A 20,595-nucleotide genomic window follows, 5' to 3' on the forward strand; every position below is an offset into this window, starting at 1 on the left:
GAATTCTGGACTGAGATGAGTAGTCGTGTTAAAATTCATATTTTGATTTTTCCCCTTTTTTACCTGAGAAGAAGTGTTAAAGATGTGCCTTAGTATTATTAGTACTCACTAATTTTTCTTTCACCGTTTCTCAGCATTCCTCTTAAGGCATACTTGCCACATACACAAAAGATACATGTTCTCTGGTACAGTTTGGTGAGGTTTTTAATGACCAGCACATGAGCTTAGGACACCTGTGCTTGGTTGCAGTATATAGGTTCTTCATTTCAAGCTCTGTCGAGAGTCTAGTGACTGTGATGATGCCAGTGGCATCAGCTGAACTATCTGTGTATAAAAAGTCCAGGGATCATATTTCCAAAGCAGGGATTAATAATGTGACACTTTCTTGCATATTCATTATTCAGCTGATGTTTAGTCTATACTTTATGTGTTCCATGTCAATCTGTCTATGGATTGCTGAGAGGAAGTGACCTGCATATTCTGAATTTGTCCTTTTATTCAAAATTTTATAAATCAGTTTGGATAGAACTGAATATCAGTTTCTATTCTAAACAGTAGATAAAGCTGCATTTTGCAAGAAGATATTATTACATGATAGTGTGGTTGGTGTTGAATAATGAATAAATAAAAGAAATATAAAGCCAGATTTGTGCATAGGCTTTTCTCTTTTTAAGTAAGACTCAGGAGATGTTAGTTTGCTGCATTTTTCCCTCAAAGGACTGAAACAGTTAAAAGTAAATTTGTTTATTTACACTACTGTGGAAAAAAATCTTTGTTCTTTTCCATTTTTTCTTCCAAGTTTTGAAGTGATTTGCATGAATCCAGAATGTTTGTGATTGTTCTGCTCTGTTCTTAAGTTGGTAGTGTTTTACACTTGTACAATGCTTCTGGTGAAACAAGTCTGTAAGTTTCTTAAGAATGGGTTGCTTCTTCCTCTTCGTACCATTTTCTCTTTCACAGATGGTTCTTGTCACTAGGCAGCTGGAAATATGACAAGCTGTTGTTAAGACCAGATTACAGACTCAGGGCCACCAAAGTTTTCTGCCAGTTCTTTACAGTTGAGTGAAACATCCCTTTGCCGATGATTTATATCAAGTCTGCTGTATGTACGAGGACAAAAAAAATCTATATACACTAAGTGCTTGTTTCTATGTATAATATTGTTGCAGTTTGTGCTTGATGATGCAATCCTGCTCTTGCAAATTCATTCCCTTTATAATTCCAAGCGTTTTCAGTACTGAGAAGAGTCACCTAGATGAAGTACACTTGCCTGCATGCAAAAAAACAGATATGAGTTGTGTGGCAGTTAAATATTTTTTCTGCAGATGAACAGGCAAAAAGCTTTTTTCAGTTTCACATCCTGCAACCAGGCTGACATTAGGATAGAACTACAATTATATATGACAACAGGACCACCTCTTACAAAAATGTCAGGCTCTTTGTGTAAAATGTAAAAGAGAGAGAGAGAAGCGAAAGAAGAAACGTTCATGAAAAGAAAAGTGCTTCAGTGCTAGTTGGAGTAGGTATCAGCATTCTCAGTTGTGGAGGCATTGCAGCAGAAAAGATTTGTCTCATTCTTGCCACTCTCATTTCCATTCAGTAGAGATCTTGTGGCTTCCTCTATCCCCTGTGGTGATTATGTCCTTTCTCATCCAGCCTGTTTTTCAAATTATTATTAAAAGTTTCACTCAAATTGAACCAGGGTTCTGAGTTGAGCACCTACTGCCTGAGCTCTTTGTGGTACTGAATCCATTAGGATTTCTATTTCTTTGAAGCTGCTGCCCTCTTCCTCACAGTTCTGTGATCTCAGCCTCACTGCTCAATTAACATTTAAACAAAAAGAAAACAATACCATTAATTCCTGAATTGTTGCACTTGACAATGAATATCTCTCTTGAGAAAAAGATTCTATATGTCAGTGTGCAATGCTTTTTCTTTTTTAAGAGCAAACCTATTTTCATAAATGGAATGAAAAACCAAACCTAATAAATATCTTTTGTAAAAGTCACAAAGAAAATCCTGAAAAAGAGCAAAGTAATAGTTATATGCATGAGGAAAATATTCCAGAGAGATATATTCCACTTAGCCTTCTTTGCAGAGCTATTGACAGTATCAGACTTCTTGTGCACTTATTGCAGAACCTGTACTTTAATTGGAATTACCATTTTACTTTGAAATATAGTGGTGGAAATGAAATACTAACAGTCCTATCATTCCACCTCAAATCAATGAGCAAAGAACATCCCCTGCTTTGATGGGCATCTTAAACATCTATGAAAATGTTCTTTAAAAAGGAGTTCTTAAAAATGTGCTTTGAAAGAGTTGAGGGGATTCTGGCTATAAAAAAGCAATCCATGCAGTCAGAATACCTGAAATATAGTAGGTAAAAAATACTAAATCATTCTGTCAGGAGCTGCCAGGCCCCCGTTTGACTGAGCAAAATGAAAAAGCCTTAACTTCATGAGTAACATTTGAAGTTCTGTCCTACTTCCCTTCCTGTCTTCCAGTGGCTGGCATACTGAATCTATGTACCATTCCAGTTAAATGTTACGCACCTGTGTTTTTGTTGCAGATGTGCAGTGTTCCTAGATACCATGTCCCCACACACAGGCTCCAGGGCTTCCCGGAAGTCCAGTGAATAGATCAGAAGTCCTCTGCAGCAGTGGGCCAGGCACAGATGCGCTGGTTTTGACTGCCCTTTCGCACCCGGTGCCAGATGCTTTCCATGCCATCCAAAGTTAAAGGGCTTTTTAGCTCTTAGTACCTTGGAGTCCTCGACCTTTACATTCCTCAGACTCCAGGCCCCTGGGTCATGCTTTCTCTTGCGACTGTTCTGTCTGCCATCTTATCCCCTTCCTTCACTTTCAGCCTTCTCAAAACCTAGTCCACAGCTATGCCCAGTTGTGAGGTGCCTCAAGCTGGGATGGGCGCCTCAAGACTCCAAGGCAAGCTGCATACACATCCCCTCAACAAGTCTCCCTGAAGGTGGCACATTTACCTGGCAACAGCAAGGAATGGAGGAGGCATCCCTGGCGGGAAAAGTGGCAGGGCCAGCTCCTTTCAATTCTGGAGATGGTCTCTCCCCTCCCTCGTGCCTCAGACGTAGGTGCCTCAGTGTTTCCCTGCATGATGAGAGGTAGTGTGCCCGTTCTGTTCATAGCTTTTCATTTGGCACTTCAACATGTTGGAAGTTACTTGTGGTGGTGTTTATGCAGCCCTTTCCCCCTTTTTATTCAAAAGCAATTTTTCTTATCACAATAGTATAGGGCCATCCCCCAGGAAGAGCAAGTATTTCTGATCTCCACCAGTTCGAGTTTCCTATGCCTTAAAGCTTTGTTTCCTGTGAGGATGTATGGCATTAGAAAGGAGCGGTAGCAAATAAATGAATATCAGAGGTCAACTGCCTGCAAGAGGCATAACTGCTAGGTGCTTTGAAATGGGTGTAGTTTTTGAGCCTGGATGCTGAGGCAGCTTATTTCAGGGTGGAATCTGTCCAAAAGCTCTTCAGGCTGACACACACACATCCCTAAGTACTGCTCTTTCTGAAGAGGGTATCTTAACTGATTAAGCCTTCAAAAAGTTTCCTTCTAACCTCAGTGCCAGCCTGCTCTTTCCCATTCAGCTGCTGACTTGCCTCAGGGCCAAGCCATCTCACTTGCAGCTCGTTCAGCACCTGCAGCAGTGCAGGGTGCTGCTGCCAGCCCAGAGGGACTGAGGGGATAGAAGTGCTCAGGAAAACAAGGAGGCTTCCAGCTTCAGAAGGGGAATTAATCGCTGTTTCTCACTGAATAGGAAGCAATCTAACCTTCAGGATGAGATCAGGCCCTTTTACTTTGTTACTTTAAATGCCTGCAGTTCCCCAGGAGACAGCAAAAAATCATAAATTTAGCAGTCTTCTGCAGAGAAATGCGGGAAAATTAGAGTAAATCTTTATCTGCTGTCAGAATATTAAACTCAACAAGATGAGTTTGAAGCTGTTTACTCCAAAGTAGAAAGAAATGGAAAACTTCAGGCTGCTTCTCTTTAAATCAAAAGCAAAAAAATCAAGACTTTGCCTGGATTCATCTGAATAGTTACCTCCTTGGCAGCCTATTGCTTTATTTTATGGCAAACTTACAGTTTCACAGTGCTCATAATTCATCGATACTTTCTGTTATGTTAACGTCAGTGCAGACATTTGATTTTTTCTTTGTTAAAAACTTTTGTATTTTTAATTCTTATATTTTTAATTCTTGTTTTTGCATACATTCAGCTATCCTATAATAAGAATGTTGTATTTTTCTAATATTATGGTTTACTTCTTATATTCAGATACACCTGTACTCGTGAACACAATGAGACGATAAAAATCCAAAGTGAACAATGGAACTGTAGCATGGATGTTTCTCCATTACCACAATCTGAATATTTTGTAGGCTTTCATGGTGTTTAAGCGTGCTATAATAAATATTGCATGAGAATCTTTTCTTCTTTTTAGCACCTGGATTCATGAAAAACAAACATTTATATTTTTGTAGTTAGGAAGTCTTTTTTGTGTGGAAATACAGGATTTGAATCTCCTCACTTATTTCTGAATTACATAAATCTAATTTGGCTAATCTCAATAATGAAGACTGAAAAAATTAAAAAGAAATTAAGGATACCCATACAGACACATAAAGCAACGCTAAATGGCATATTTACTAATTTTCCCAAACTCTTTACTTTCTGTTTTCTGGTATAGAATTGGAGGAACCATACAATGCCGTTATTCTTATCTAACAACATTTGTACCGTTGTCATTGATACAAATTTCAGTCTTAGATCAAAGGCAAGAATACGTCCCAAGAATTTCAGAGAGAATCAGTTTCTTCTCCTGTCCTCATCTCACAAATTAAGAACTTACAAGGTTAATTTTATACCTGTCTCAAAATGAAAAATTCATGGCATTAATGATAGTATAGTATGCATTTCAGATGTGAAAGCAAGAGATTATTTTAGTAATTCATATCTCCATTCAATTGATTGATTCAAGTGATTGGATTGATTACTGTCAAACAAGCAAGCAACTTACCAGATTGGATAATAAACTGATACCTAATGTTTTTCTGCAGTACCTTAGTATTTATGGGTTTTTCAGTTGATTATGCTTTGGGATTATAACTTGTGTATTATATTACAGGTTTATTATTAGAATGTGGTCGATCCTTGTCATAAAGGAAATAGTGCACTAACTAGATGTTGCTTTGTGACTGATACTGATTGCTGAGCAATGCCAGTGAGAATTATAAAGAAATACTTTGGATGAGTCAATAAGGAAAAACAGCTCTTTCTTCATAGTTAAATTTTATCTTAGAGAATATTTTTTAAAAGCTGCTATGCTTTCCAAGATATATAGAGAGCACAATGATTTCAAAGGGAATACTTTACAAGAAAATAAATTATGAATTTCTCTTTCACCGGTAAAGAAATTCCTAAGAAATATATTAGCAGCTACACTGTATCAAACTCCAGGGAAATATTTTAGAAACCCTCAGAATTAATTGCTCTCTGTAAAGTAATAACTAGAGATAGGTGAGCTTTCTCTCATGAAAGAGGAATATTAACTATTCCTGAAAGAAAAATTCAAAACATGAAACATATACAATATTCCTTTAAGATGTGCAGTGAAACTCACTTTTCATCCAGGTACACCTATGCAAATACAGTTAACATGCTGAAATTGAAAATACTGTGCTCTGTACTGTTCTAATTTGTTTCACCTTTATACTTATTTCAACTTTGTCAATGAAAGAAAAATGTTTTTCATCATTTTATCAGTCTTCCTTATAACATGTTCTATTAACTAAGGATGTATTTCCAGAGCAAAGAAAACCACCAAGAGTAATGCTTCTTTCATATTCATTCTGTTCCTATAAGTAGTGCATGCAAATATACCTTCTCTGCTTCCTCATGGAGCACTTCATGTGACACAGTGATGATTATACTGAGTGCATCGGCAATGGTGGACAAGTCAGTGTCAGTTGTTTTTAGGTATTCCAGTTTGACTGCTATCATTATACTGTGACACCAAGTATGTTCTTTGGTTACCTAGGAGGTTTTTCTGCAGTGCTTATATCTAGGCAATTGAGGGTTTGGGGAGTTAAAAAAAAGATTCATCTTTTAATGAGGAAGTTCAGTCATTGATGAGATTCTGGCTTTTTTTGCAGGTCAAAGATGTAATGAAAAACATCATGGCTGGACTGCAGCAGACAAACAGTGAAAAGATTCTGCTGAGCTGGGTCCGTCAATCAACTCGCAATTACCCACAGGTCAATGTTATCAATTTCACCAGTAGCTGGTCTGATGGATTGGCTTTCAATGCACTCCTTCACAGTCACAGGTAGGAAAACTAACTTCTTATTGTTTCAGTGAGCTTGTAACAGAAGGCTCTAACAGGACTTGAGGATGGTGTATCTGTTATGTGGTTTTTGCTGTCTACTGGGTAGATTCAGTTTCAGACTGAAAACCTCTTGCAGAGGAAGAGGATCTGAGCTGTCCTGCAGTGTAAGTGAAGATGCTCAGCTCAGATCGTTTCCTGGAATTTCAGTGTATAGCAAGTTGAGAGTCTGATAGAGGATCACAGGCTTGGAAACTTTTGAGAAAAGCAAGCAGTAGATCCAAAATTAAACCTTTGAGGTTGACCTAGAGGGAAAACATTTTCCTTTAGGCACCTAGAGAGGCACAATGTAGTGCTTGTTGAAAGCCTCTGACAGTTGCTGGATTGAAAGTATGGATTGCCTTGAAGAGACAGAGCTAGACAAAGTAGCCTTTGTTTTCAAAACCTTTTATGTTGTTCCCCAGCTGATTTGAGTATTCTCCCTCTGTTAGTAGCTGACTTGTTCTGGTCTGTGCTATATGAAACTTTATCTCTAGAGACTCAAAGTCCTCTGGTGGTTCTGTATACTTGGATTAAGGGAAAGATGCAAGCCAGTCTATTTTAAAGGTCTAGCGAGTGGGGTTCTTGGCACTACTGGTTTCAAAGCAATACTTATTTTTGAATGTGGAAAGCCTCCTGATCTGCCTTTCATACTTCTATACCTCTCACCTGAAGAGGATAGACCTGTAAGGTGGCTGACTGCTCCAGACTGTCATTTGAGTTTTTGAGCAGGTATGAATATGTTCTAGTTAGCAACAGATAATTGGAATTGTAAAAATATTAGTACAAGTCAAGCAATATTTTTTTAGTTGCTAAAAGCCTAAAATAAAATTTTGCAAAATACTTCCAAAAGTATTTCAAATTTAGTAGTGAAGATCTACAGGTATTTCCAGAATTTTCACTAGGTCATGTAACTGTTTTTGAATGAAACTGTCTGATGAAGTTCACTGCTGTCACAGTGATACCACTTTGCCAGTGGAGTCCATGGTTCTACCCTCTTCGATGTACTGTTAAACTGTATCTTGGGTAATGTGCTTGGAGAATTTCATCTTTAACTGGACTCTGAGCGTCTAAGAACTTCATGTTTTGCATTCAGAGTTTGCTGCATCTACAAAGCTCTCCTACTTTTGTAGTGGTGATTGTTGTTGGAGATAATTTGCCGAGGAAAATCAACCACTTAATTGTATAACAAAAAGCTCATTAACAGGCTGATGAGATACATGCAGATAATAATTACAAGATCATGACATTCTCAAACAAATGCATTTTACTTTGGTAAATGTGTGGCTAACATTACATTTGTTACTACTGAGATGAGTACTCAAAATGGTGATATTGCATGGTCAGTAATGCTCTTCATTTGTCATATCAAAGTGTTGGTTTAGATTTGTCTATTAATAACTCATTTGTAGAGTTAATTACTAGCTACATCCTTAGAAGAATGTAGCCTTCTTCAGGCTAATTAATTTTAGAACAGGCATGTGTATTCTCTCTTTTTGATCATACATACATCTTACTGTATTAATTTTAGATGAAAGCTCATGAGAATGCAAATTTATTATTATTTGGGGGAAATAATTAATGCAGTTCAACAAAATCTGTCCCTGGATCTTCCAGGAAATAGAGTGCTATTTTCACTATACTGTGAGCCCTCAGAAGGTGAAAACTGATTGCTTACCCAAGGTTGCAGCAAATACGAATGTATCTCTAGGCTCTGTGCATATCACTATTCATATAAGTTACTCTTTAGCAGTTGCCAAGAGTTTTAATGGGTTAATAATATGATCATTACAAGCTACCCTTCATTTCATGTATATATTATAGATTGTGAAACTGGTATGTTTTAGATGGTTTCATGACATTTTGATTTTTCTTTCTATATGAAAGTTCACAAAACACTATAAAGTACTATAACTTGTTTCAGGTAAGGGGAAGATTTTCTCTTGTTTTTCTTTTTTTTAAGGGCCTAAAGTAGTTTTTTGCTTTCCCACAAAAACTGTTGAGTAATAATTTCAAAGTAAAGCAATGAATACCTATGCAGATGCTCCAGGTGCTTTTATTTGTCATAGGTGACTTTCACAGTGAAATGAACAGTTGAAACTTGGCGTCTAGTGATAAAGTCTCTAGAAGGACATTTATAAATAACAGGGTAGTATCAGATTGTTCCGGCAACAAAAAAAACCTGTCACCAGAAAATTTCACATATTTTGATTATGTGTCCAACTAATTAGTTCTTCAGAAAATGTCATTCAGTATACAGCAAGTGTGTCTTGCTTCAGGAAATACCTAAAACCATGAAGACATTAAAAACTAGCTTCTGGCAGTATTCATGGAGAATGTACTATTTTGAGAGGTCAGCTACTCTCTCATCTCTTGACTCTGTCCAACTGAAGTGGTACGATAATGATGATATGCCCAAGTGCAAGTCCAACTATTTGGATATACTTCAGAAGGCTGGAAGGTACACTGGGGCTGCTATTCATCCTTATCTTATTCTAATAAAACTGCATTATGCATTTAGAATGCATGCTTTGGGAAACAGTACTGTCAAACAGAGCCTCTACCTCATCATATAGGCACAGACTATGTCACTAGTTTTCAATAACTATCTTCTTCATTGCTCTTTGATTCAAATGTTCATGTGTTTTTTTTCTCCCACCCTCTTAACCTACTTTTTGGGTCATTTCCATCGATGATCATTTCTCATTTTAATTTGTTCCTTTTCTCATTTCATAGGTAGTTTCATTCTTACGGACATTAATGTAAGAATGCAATTGTCCTGTGGGAATCAATAAGTCCATTTCTAATGATCCAACTCCATGATTACGTTCATGGATGCTGTGTTACAGCTTGGTAGCTACTTTCTCTGGTCATTAATACCTTGTTTGTCATCCTAAAGTATTGTCTATACACAGCCTTACTTAGTGGGAAAATGATATTTTTAACTGAAACACCAGGTTTCTTAAGTCACATAGGAACTCTGTGATACAGAAAGGACCGGGTGATTCCTACTACATTTAGTGAGAGGTACAGTGCTGCCTCTTGCTACAGAATACTTCTGGGAATTAGATATATCTCCAAAGGAAAATATTTTTAAAATGCTAGAAAATGGTTATGCTGAAATAATATTGGATAGCTAATTAGTATTGTAGACTGAAGGTATAAAGTCAGTAGTATTTTTTGACATTTTAACCATTCTGATTTAGTTTTCAGCAAATCAGTATAGCAGAAGGCCAAAGTTGTCATGTGTCTTTTCACTTAGAAGCGATATTGGGCTTCCTGTTTCCTAGTCAAGGTATCTGATACTAAAATACTCAAATTGCCTGCTCAAAAGTACTGCCTAACATCACCTGGTGCCTGAAATCAGTAATCAGAAATTCCATCCCGTCCAGCTCTATAAAATGAGCTCTTGATCTCTAAACAGAGGCTCTTATTTAGCAGTCCTTGGCTGGGGATGCAGGTAGGTGCCTGAATCCTGCTTAAGCTACCTCAGCACTACCTAGACAACTCTCCAAGTTTCTGTATATAATATCTTATCCAGTGCTGTCTTCTGTTCAGTGCAAAGTTCACTAGTTGTAAACGTTTATTTCCTACTCATTGAAATTTATGTATTTCATTCAGTTTCACTATAACACAGCAGCAAAACATCTTTTTTACTCATCTTGTGTTTGCTGTCATAAATCTTGCATAGCATTCTACATAGTGAGCCTGTCCTGATTGGAAGTAAAAAGAAATCGCTCTGCTGAAGTTTTTTCTAGGAATTAGTGCAATCTTCTAGGAAATGACAAGCATGCATTCAGATTCTTGGAGGTACGTCTCCATTAACTCCAACATGCACTAGTTGTCTTCTTCTGGACTTTACTGATCACTAAGTTATTCTGCGAATGTCTCAGGGGAAGACTCAATGTTCTCTGCAGTCCTGAGTCAGTCATTTTTCAGGTGAACCTCTTGCTTAGTGTGTCCTCTGTATTGATTTTGAGTGACGTTGCACTTCATGCTCAGTATGCAGGAGCACTGAATTGGCCTTCAAGATTCAAGATGCAATCAATAAAATAGGTGTGCTAATATACTCTGACTGTTCATCTACCTCTATCCTATAAAAGAATAAAAAGCCTTTTATAAGAAGCCTTGGCAGTTACTTTAGCCAATTTAAAACGCAGGTGCCTACTTCTTAAGTGTCAGACTATCTTGGCTTCATGTTTAAAGCAGACAGTTTGAATGTAAACCTGACAGAAGGTGATGAGCACCAACCTACATGAAACCCCATATCTCACACATCCTATGCTTTATTAATACTTTGTGTTTTACGTACTTAGGATTAAAACCCACCTAAACAGAAACACTTTTGATTTAAGCTTGTTTGTTTTCCTTGATTGATTTTTTGTTTCTCCAATTCTCCTGCTCTTCAGAAGTGAGGAAAGATTTCCCTGATGTTGTTAGTTATTTCTTCATGATGTCTATAGGAATCAGTCTCTTAGAATATATAAACATTAAAGTTTCACTTCTCAACTCAGCCCCATTTCATTTGCTTTCAAAGACATTGCTACGTAATATTTTTATACTCAAGTGCAAAGAATAGTATTTTGGCAGAAAGTAGTAGGCTGTTAGGATCAATTCCTACATTCTGTGGTTAGTCCTGTGGTGTATCGAAGCCACACTACTATTTTAGATTTTAGATGTTAGATTTTTCTTCTAAAAATATTTCAAGTCCTTTTTTATAACTACATCAAAATAAACACTTGACTGTGTCCTGTGTATTGCTTCATCTGAAATATTGTCTCAGTGCCAAAGTTTTTAAATTGTAGTTTGCTAGAAATAGATTTAATTAACATTCTACTTTCAGAAAACCTTGCATACACTGTGTATGTGTGTGTGGGGGGAATTTTAGTTTTGCTGTTTAACTGTGAGTTCGAGAACATTAACTGTTTTGCAAACTCTACTTTTTCCAGTTCACAACAGGTAATTGAGAGTAATTTTGAAGGAAATGTATGTAAGCTGTAAAATAGAAAACTTTATAAACTGTATTATGTTTATAATAATTTTGTATTTTTGATTTATCCTTCAACACCCTCCATGTTCAACATCAATTTACAGCCTCTGTCACATTTTTGTTGCACCAACTTTGACTGTGGATGGTTTTTTCTGAGTGGTATGGGGAAAGGGAGGCAACTGTAGATAAAAATGGGAGATAGTATTACATCTTCTTGGTTTTGATGTTAATGCACTCGGAGGGTGTAACTAACAATAAATTCCACGCATCCATTTGGTCTTCAAAAGGGGGAGAAAAAACACATCAGCCTGTCTTACATCATGTTTGCATCCTTTTCTACGTGTATAATTCAATTTAGATGCTGAATAGTATTTACCTATTTCAACCTAATTCAAGATACGTGGTTGTGTAAAATATTTGAGAACAGACGCTTCAGTATGGAAAGCATTATATTCACCATAACTGAAGTCAAGGAATAAGCACATTGGAAAGTTGCTATACTTTGATCAATCTTCTCTTTCTACCACTGTTACATTTTTTTATATCTGTCCTCTGAAAACTTCCTAGGCAGTACTAATAGAATCACAGAATCATAGAGTACACCAGGTTGGAAGGGACCCAGAAGGACCATTTAGTCCAGCTCCTGGCTTCGCACAGGACTACCCAAAAATTGGACCCTATGTCTGAGAGTGTTGCCCAAACACTCCTTGAACTCTGGCACTCGGGGCCGTGCCCACTGTCCTGGGCACCCTGTTCCATGCCCACCACCCTCTGGTGCAGAACCTTTCCTTAACCCCCAGCTGCCCCTCACGTGACACAGCTCCATGCCATTCCATCAGGCCCTGGCGCTGTCAACAGAGAGCAGAGCTCAGCACTGCCCCTCCACTCCCTGTGAGGGAGGCCTCCCCTTAGCAACTCTGCTCTGGGCTGAACACACCCAGGGACCTCAGCTGCTTCTCATGCATCTTCCCCTCTGGACCCACCCTTCCCCATCTTTAGGGCTACCCTAAGTTACCTTTGTACGTGATTCAGGTGCAAAAAGCTCAAGGCTGGAGAGAAAACAAAAAACACAAAACACAACCGTTTTGGATAGCCATGCTGAATTCCCATAACAAAGTGTACACAAAACATTGAGTCTCCAACTGAGAAATTCCTTAAAATCCTGAGATACGGAAGGATTGAAGGCCATTAACTGGGAGGAGATACTAGCATAGCATGAAGCACTAATCTCATCTAGTATGCTTCCTTTTACTTTGACAGTTGATAGTAATGAAATAATTACATGCCTTAATGAAACAAAAACAATCCTATCCCTATCCTGTCATTGGGGATATTTTCATTTTTCTTATCTGATATTTTCAGTGAGAGCTGGTTGGCTTGTTTTTTGGTTTTGAAAGATCTTCAGTGAATATAAGGAGGATCCGGGGAACTACAGGCCTGTCAGCCTGACCTTGGTGCCCGGGAAGATTATGGAGCAGATTGTCTTGAGGGAGATCACTTGGCATTTGCAGGACAGCCAGGGGATCAGGCCCAGCCAGCATGGGTTTGTGAAGGGCAGGTTCTGCTTGACCAATCTGATCTCCTTCTATAATCGAGTGACCCACGTGGTGGATGAGGGAAAGGCTGTTGGTGTGGTCTACCTAGACTTCAGCAAAACCTTCGACACTGTCTCCCGCAGTATTCTCCTGGAGAAGCTGGCAGCCTGTGGCTTGGACAGGTACACTCTTTGCTGGGTAAGGAGCTGGCTGGAGGGCTGGGCCCAGAGAGTGGTGGTGAATGGAGTTAAATCCAGCTGGCGACCGGTCATGAGTGGTGTTCCCCAGGGGTCGGTGCTGGGGCCTGTCCTTTTCAATATCTTTATTGATGACCTGGATGAGGGCATTGAGAGCATCCTTGGTAAGTTTGCAGATGACACCAAGCTGTCAGGAAGTATTGATCTGCCTGTGGGTAGCAAGACCCTACAGAGGGACCTGGACAGGCTGGATCTCTGGGCTGAAGCCAATAGGATGAGGTTCAACAGGACCAAGTGCCGGGTCCTGCACTTTGGCCACAACAACATCAGGCAGCACTACAGGCTTGGGGCAGAGTGGCTGGAAGATTGTGTGGAGAAAACGAAGCTGGGGATATCATAGAATCATAGAATCGTAGAATGGCCTGGGTTGAAAAGGACCTCAAAGATCATCGAGTCTCAATGCCCCTGCCAAGTGTAGGGTCGCCAACCACTAGACCAGGCTGCCCAGAGCCATGTCCAGTCTGGCCTTGAACGCCTCCAGAGATGGGGCGTCCACAACCTCCCTGGGCAACCTGTTCCAGTACATCACCACCCTCTGAGTGAAAAACTTCCTCCTAACATCTAACCTAAATCTCCCTTGTCTCAGCTTAAAACCATTCCCCCTTGTCCTATCGCTATCTACCCTCACAAACAATCGATCCCCCTCCTGTTTACACGCTCCCTTCAAGTATTGGAAGGCCACAATGAGGTCTTCCCGGAGCCTTCTCTTCTCCAAACTAAACAAGCCCAGTTTGCTCAACCTTTCCTCATAGGAGAGGTGCTCCAGCCCTCTGATCATCTTGGTCGCCCTCCTCTGAACTCGTTCCAAGAGCTCCACGTCCTTCTTGTGCTGGGGGCCCCAAGCCTGGACACAGTACTCCAGGTGGGGCCTCACAAGAGCCGAGTAGAGGGGGACCACCACCTCCCTCTCCCTGCTGACCACTCCTCTTTTAATGCAGCCCAGAACATAGTTGGCCCTGCGGGCTGCCAGCGCACACTGCTGGCTCATGTCCAGCTTCTCGTCCACCAGGACCCCCAAGTCCCTCTCCACAGAGCTGCTCTCAAGGAGTTCTTTGCCCAGGTTGTATAAATACCTGGGATTGCCCCGGCCCAAGTGCAGCACCCTGCACTTGGCCTTGTTTAACCTCATTAGGTTCTTGTGGGCCCACTTGTCCAGCCTGTCCAGGTCCCTCTGGATGGCTTCCCTTCCTTCCAGTGTATTGGGAATACTCCAGATATTGGTCAATGCTTGGCTGAACATTAGCCAGCAGTGTGCCCAGGTTGCCAAGAAGGCCAGTGGCATCCTGGCTTGTATCGGAAATAGTGTTGCTAGCAGGAGTAGGGAGCTAATTGTACCTCTGTACTCAGCACTGGTGAGGCTGCACCTCAAGTACTGTGTTCAGTTTTGGGCCCCTCACTGCAAGAAAACACTGAGGCCCTGGAGCGCGTTCAGAAGAGGGTGACAAAGCTGGTGAGGGGTCTGGAGCACAGGCCTTATGAGGAGCAGCTGAGGAAGCTGGGATTGTTCAGTCTGGAGGAGGCTGAGGGGATGCCTTATTGCTCTCTATAACTACCTGAAGGGAGGTTATAGTGAGCTGGAGGTTGGCCTCTTCTCTTTTTTAACTAGTGACAGGACAAGGGGGAATGGCCTCAAGTGGCGCCAGGTGAGATTCAGGCTGGACGTTAGGAAGTGCTGCTTTTCTGAAAGGGTGGTCAGGCGCTGGAATGGGCTGCCCAGGGAGGTTGGTGGAGTTACCATCCCTGGAGGTGTTCAAGAAATGTGTTGAGAGACATGGTTTAGTGGGGTTATATTGGTGGTAGGTGGATGGTTGGACTGGATGATCTTGTAGGTCTTTTCCAACCTAGCTAATTCTATGATTCTATTATAGATTTTATATCTGAGTGGATATTCTCCGTGCCTATTTGAAGGGAATAAAAGAGAGTAAAAGACAAGTGTGAAGCCCTGAATACATATAATACTCAGAGAGCAGTACTCTCAGTAAAAAGCCTTCTCTCATAGACTTTTATCTGTCCCTTCTCTTGTTTATGGCTGATTTTTTTTAATCAGATATTTCTAATGGTCTTTCTCTTGTTGTTTTTCAAGAGGTTACTTGGAGTAGATGTTCCCATTTGTATAATCACTGTGTCTCTAGGGACATTTAGGCTCTATTGCAATTGCTTTTAATACTGAGTTTAAGAAGCAGTGGAGCACAGATCTCTTGATAAAGCTGTAAGGGCACAACAGCTTGAGTTGCAAATGTTCAGAATATAAACTCAGGATATGGTTCCGTGAATGGTATGTTCTGCATTTTGCTGACTAAACAAGGCAGTAGCTGTTAAGCAGAACCATCTCCCTAGGAATATAAGGATAATCAAATGTTCTGGTGAGGAGAAGTCAGTTGGGCTACAGTTGAAACTCACCCTACTCCTCCAGGGTCTAGGTCACAGCAAACTTTTCCCATTATTTCTTGTAATCTTTTTTTTTTTTTTCCTACAAATGGGTATCAGAGAAATCTTTGTCAAGATTTGTCAAGACTTCATCAAAGTTGCTTAAAGATATATTTTTTTTCTTTCTGACCCTTTAATCAGGATTTTGAAGGGGGAATAAGTGTTATTTATTAGCTTCCTCCTTGCTTCTTTAGAACAGTTAAACTTAGGCCAGCATTTCACTGGCCTAAACTGTTTCTGCTTCAGAATAGCAGACTGAGGAGAAGGAAAATGGCATTAAAAAGAACGGTTCTTCCTAGATAGAGAAAGCAAAAGCTTGTGTTCAGTAGGTTGAGGGAAATGTGAAAGTAAAAGTAATGGTATGAAGAGGTATGGTTCATGTTTTATTGTAACTGTGACAGTACCGAAGTTATCTGCAAGGTTTACTTGTACAGATAAAGTAAGAACAGCAAAGACACAGTCCTTAAAAAGGAGGCATAACTTTTATGATCTGAATGTGGCTTTTGCCTGGATGCACTAATGGAAAGTTTTTGTGAATTAGATTTATAAGTCATTTTGTAAAATTATTATATTTTTTTTTTTGTAAAATTACTTTATTACAGCCCAACTCTAATAGCATTATAACCTTTTTTAGATGTTAAAGCAGCTTAAGGAAATATCCTTTTGAACATCTATGGTGTTTTTTTGTAACTGCATTTTAGAGAAGACAATGTAAGTTGCAAAGTCTGCTGATTTAAAGACTTGTGATACCTTAGAAATGCCAATGAAATGAAAACAATACAACTATTGCAAAATGCTGAGATGTAAAATTATCTTTAAAATGTTCCACTATGTTTCTTTCAAATTCTTCCCCTTGTAAAATCTCAGTGATTTTATACATTCTGTGCTTTTCTGATTTTTTTCCCTGTGAGCCTTTGATTTAGCAAGCCTTTTTCTCTACCTAGAGGTGAAAATATGTGTTACCATTTTAAATGAGTACTGTTAATAGGTGACTTGGAGTATTTTGAGTGTCAAATACATCTGTCCAACTTCAGTCTGCATTATTTTTCTTACTGTTCTACATCTTTGCAATATTCATGTCTTCAAGATTCACTGTCTTAGACATCTCAGAGAAAGATTAATTAAGTTCACACAGGAAAAATTATGAATGACTGTGTAGTGATTGAATAAACAGATCCCAATAAATACTGATTTTTTTCTTCACTCTTTACAAACTGTTTTTGTTGTTGTTGTTACTATAATTTCTGTATCTGCACTCATGAAAGTTTAGTTTTCCATTTTTTGACAAAGATTTAGCAAGCGGTCTCTGAGGATTTATTAGAGTACACTTTGAAAGTGCATCTTAAAACTGTTTCACTGCTAGGAGCTGTAGCTAGTTGCAGAACTGTGTTGGAATGGTTCCAGGAAGATCTTATTGCAGCCTATTTGTGAATAGTTTCTTAACCGTAAATAAAACCAGAAACACATGCAGAAGACAGCAATGAGATCATGCTAGTTTGAATATCCCAGGTATATTCAAAGTTTTCAACAACTATTTTAGCTTGCCTGGAGTAAATAGTGTACTTGTTAAGAGCTTCTGTTGTGAAGTTCCTGGTCTGTGACTGACTGCTCTATTGAGTACAAGTACCAAATTAAATCCATGACCAGTATAACGTGAACACATGCTATATACAAACTGTCAAGATCATAGAGAATCCTAGGCCAGCCATCAGACACAATAAACAACATGACCAGAGTTAAGAAAAACAACCTTGAAAGTAAGTAATACCGTACTGTGATCGAAAAGATCAGTGTTGTGACCAACAGCTATTAGACTGCTTTTTAATAACAGTATTGTTTTAACACATTCTGGTCAAATCTGTCATTATCTCAACACTTTGAGCCCCACACTGGGTGCAAAAAAGACTGTTGCGGTTTAACCTGGCAAACAGCTAAACACCACACAGCTTTTTGCTCACTCCTTGCAGTGGAAAGGGGGAAAGAACCGGAAAAAAAAAAGTAGAACTCATGGGTTGAGATAAGATCTATTTACTAAGATAGAAAAGGAAGGGAGAAATAGTAGTAATTGTAATTACTATTTACAAAACAAGTGATATACAAAACAACTGCTCACCACCTGCCATCCAATGCCCAGCCAGTCCTCAAGTGGCAGCAGCCTTCCTAGACAACTCCCCTCAGTTTTATTGTTTCCTTCCATTGGTATGGAATGTCCCTGTGGCCAGTTTAGGTCAGCTGCCCTGGTTCTGATGCCTCTTAGCTCCTTGTGCACCCCCAGCCCCCTTGCTGCAGCATGAGAAGCTGAAAACTGAAACATCCTTGGCTCTGTACAGTGCTGCTCAACTACCTACTCTAGGTTGCTTTAGCAGGGGTGGTTGGACTTGATCTCTGGAGGTCCCTTCCAACCCCTAAGATTCTGAGTCTTGTGATTCTGTGAACAACTGAAGCATCAGTGCATTAGCTAGATTTCCTCATAAAGCCAGAACATAGCATCATAGCAGACGTTATGAAGAAAATCCACTCTGTCAAAATGTAAAAACGGAGCTTGTAAGAAAGATGGGGAAGGAGTTTTTTCTAGAGCCTACAGTGACAGGGTAACAGATTTAAACTGAAAAAAGACTGGATAGGGAAAAAATTTTTGACAGTGAGAATGGTGAGTGAGGCACTGGCATAGGCAGCCCAGAGAAGCTGTGGTTGCTCCACATCTGCAGTTGCTCAAGGCCAGGCTTGATAGGGCCCTGGGCAGCCTGATCTAGTGGAAAGTTTCTCTGCCCATGTTAGGAGACTGGAACCTAGATAGTCTTAAAGGTCTTTTCAAGCAAAATCATTCTATGATTCTGTGATTACATAGAACGTGTATATACATAAATATAATAAAATTACAGTCAAAGCCTTTGATCCTTTCAATGTGTGCTGTCCATGATCTTGTCATAAATAAGGTCAATGCTGTTCTAGCTGATCAGCTGGTGACTAATTGGAGTTCAGCATTTTCTAGTTCTCCCCTTTTTTTTTCTTTTTTGAATATGTATGCCTTTATATTTTCAGAGAGATGAGTGAACATTTCCTAGCTATGTTTCCTTTGCTTTAGTTCCTGTCAGATATGAACCAAGTTGCAGATGTGAGAAGTGATTTCCTCTCCCTTTCTACAGTTTGAACAATACAGAAAGAGCAAGTAAAGGCTGAGAATCAGTATTCCATTTTTCTGTACTACTTTACACCTGCTTTGCCCTATATTTAAAACTCCTTAGACATTAGTAAACATTCTGTTTCGCTGTTGTTTCATGGATTTTTAAGAAGTATTTGCCACATACTGCAATTCTTAATCTTCTAGGCTGTAGTATCTCCTGCAGTCATTCTTGGCTATATTGCCCTATATATATACAAATCAAAACATCTAGAGACTTTGTGCCAAGAAACTGACGTTTCAAACTGCCGTTATAATGCACATTATCTAGTGATGGAACTACTGAAGTGTGTATGCTGAAGTATTCTTTCAACAAAGGGAAAATCTGTGGAATTAAATTACTGTTGGATTAAGGAGAGCTTTTTAAATTTCTTTAAGTTCATTTTGTTAGAGCTGAGTTGCTGTAGATGGCTGTATATACCTTTGAGTTGGCTTGGAATCTGCGCTGTCATCTTTATATTTTTATTTTTATTATGTTGAGAAAATTTATGAGACACCTGCCATTGGTTTATTTATTATTAGCTCTTGTTTCTCTTGTAGTTTTGTCTCAGTTCAAATTTTTGCCATCTCTAGTAAAAGAGAGATACTGAGAAGGTGGATGACACTGAATATCCAAGATATTATCAATGATGACGAAAATTCCACATTATTGTTCTTGCCCAATGGAGTCCAGACTGGTTAGAAGAAAGCATGATCCTATACATAAAATCCTGTCTCACCAAACCAGCTATGACTACGTGAAAATAATGTGCTGCTCAGAGCAAGATGCATGACTGGAACTTAAAACCAAATGCCAGAAAAAATATTTGGATTGGGGAAGTAGTCCTTCAGATACTTTGGATTTCTTTCCTTGTCCTAAAAGCTTTTATAACTGATTTTTTTGTACCCTGTGGTCTCTGTAATGTTTGTCCAAGACATCCATGGAAAGCTTCTCAGGAAAATAAGAGTAGATAGCTCTGTCATTACTACAGTGCTCCCCTTACTAATTTTGATGTATGAGCTTAGGCGTTCTATGCCACAGGAGAGGGAAAAAAAGAGTTAAATTTGAGAGAAGAAGTGAAGAACTTCTCAGTGACTATAGATAGGATGCAGTGAGACAGTTGGTCAACCCCAACCAGCAACTGAGCAGCCATTTTCTTGCTTTGTGCCCCCTGGAAAGGGCAGAGAATAGGAAGAGATAAAGCAAGAAAACTTTTGAGTCAGAATAAAGACAGTTAGTAATGAAGGAAAGTAGAATGGAAAAACAAGTGTTGCAAATGCAGTCACTCACAACCTCCCACAGGCAGATGGATGCCCAGCCAGTCTCTAGGCAACAACTGCCTTGGAGGACAAAACCCCAAGTCCCTTCTTCCTTTACCCCCGTTCTTGCTGGGCATGTTGCATTGTAGGGGGTATCCCTTTGGCCTGTTTGGGTCAGCTGTCCTGTCTGTGTCCCCTTCCAGCTTCCTGCACACATCCAGCTTACATGCAGGGAATGGGGAGGGAAGAAAAAGCCTTGATACTGTGTAAGTACAGCAAAAGACAAAAAAAATGAGTGTGTTCTCAACACTGTTTAAACCATCATTCCAAAACACACCATTCCAAAACACAGCATCATGTGGGCTGCTGTGAAGAATGTTAACTCCATCCCAGTCAGTTCCAGTACCAGGAGGATGCAAGAAATTGTACACACATTATCTGTATTTTGAAAATGCTTGTATTTTGATGCACAAATCAGTCTCTGAGATCACAGACTTACTACATCCATGACTAGAAACAGAGATAATAACCTCCTAAGATTCCTCTTCCATCAGCCTCCTGTCTCCAGC

The 20,595-nt window shown here is 39.4% G+C and overlaps 1 protein-coding gene across 14 annotated transcripts in view; it reads left to right on the forward strand.

The window, feature by feature from the left end:
- Nucleotides 1-20,595, forward strand: part of DMD (dystrophin) — a 1,007,484-nt gene that overhangs the window by 200,725 nt on the left and 786,164 nt on the right. For all 14 annotated transcript variants that reach the window (XM_021408144.1, XM_021408061.1, XM_021408111.1 and 11 more), the window contains exon 6: nucleotides 6,189-6,361. In XM_021408144.1, the coding sequence (XP_021263819.1) occupies nucleotides 6,189-6,361 (173 nt within the window). The remainder of the gene's footprint in view (nucleotides 1-6,188; nucleotides 6,362-20,595) is intronic.

Source organism: Numida meleagris, chromosome 1 (genome assembly GCF_002078875.1).
Source record: "Numida meleagris isolate 19003 breed g44 Domestic line chromosome 1, NumMel1.0, whole genome shotgun sequence".
Lineage (NCBI taxonomy): Eukaryota > Metazoa > Chordata > Aves > Galliformes > Numididae > Numida > Numida meleagris.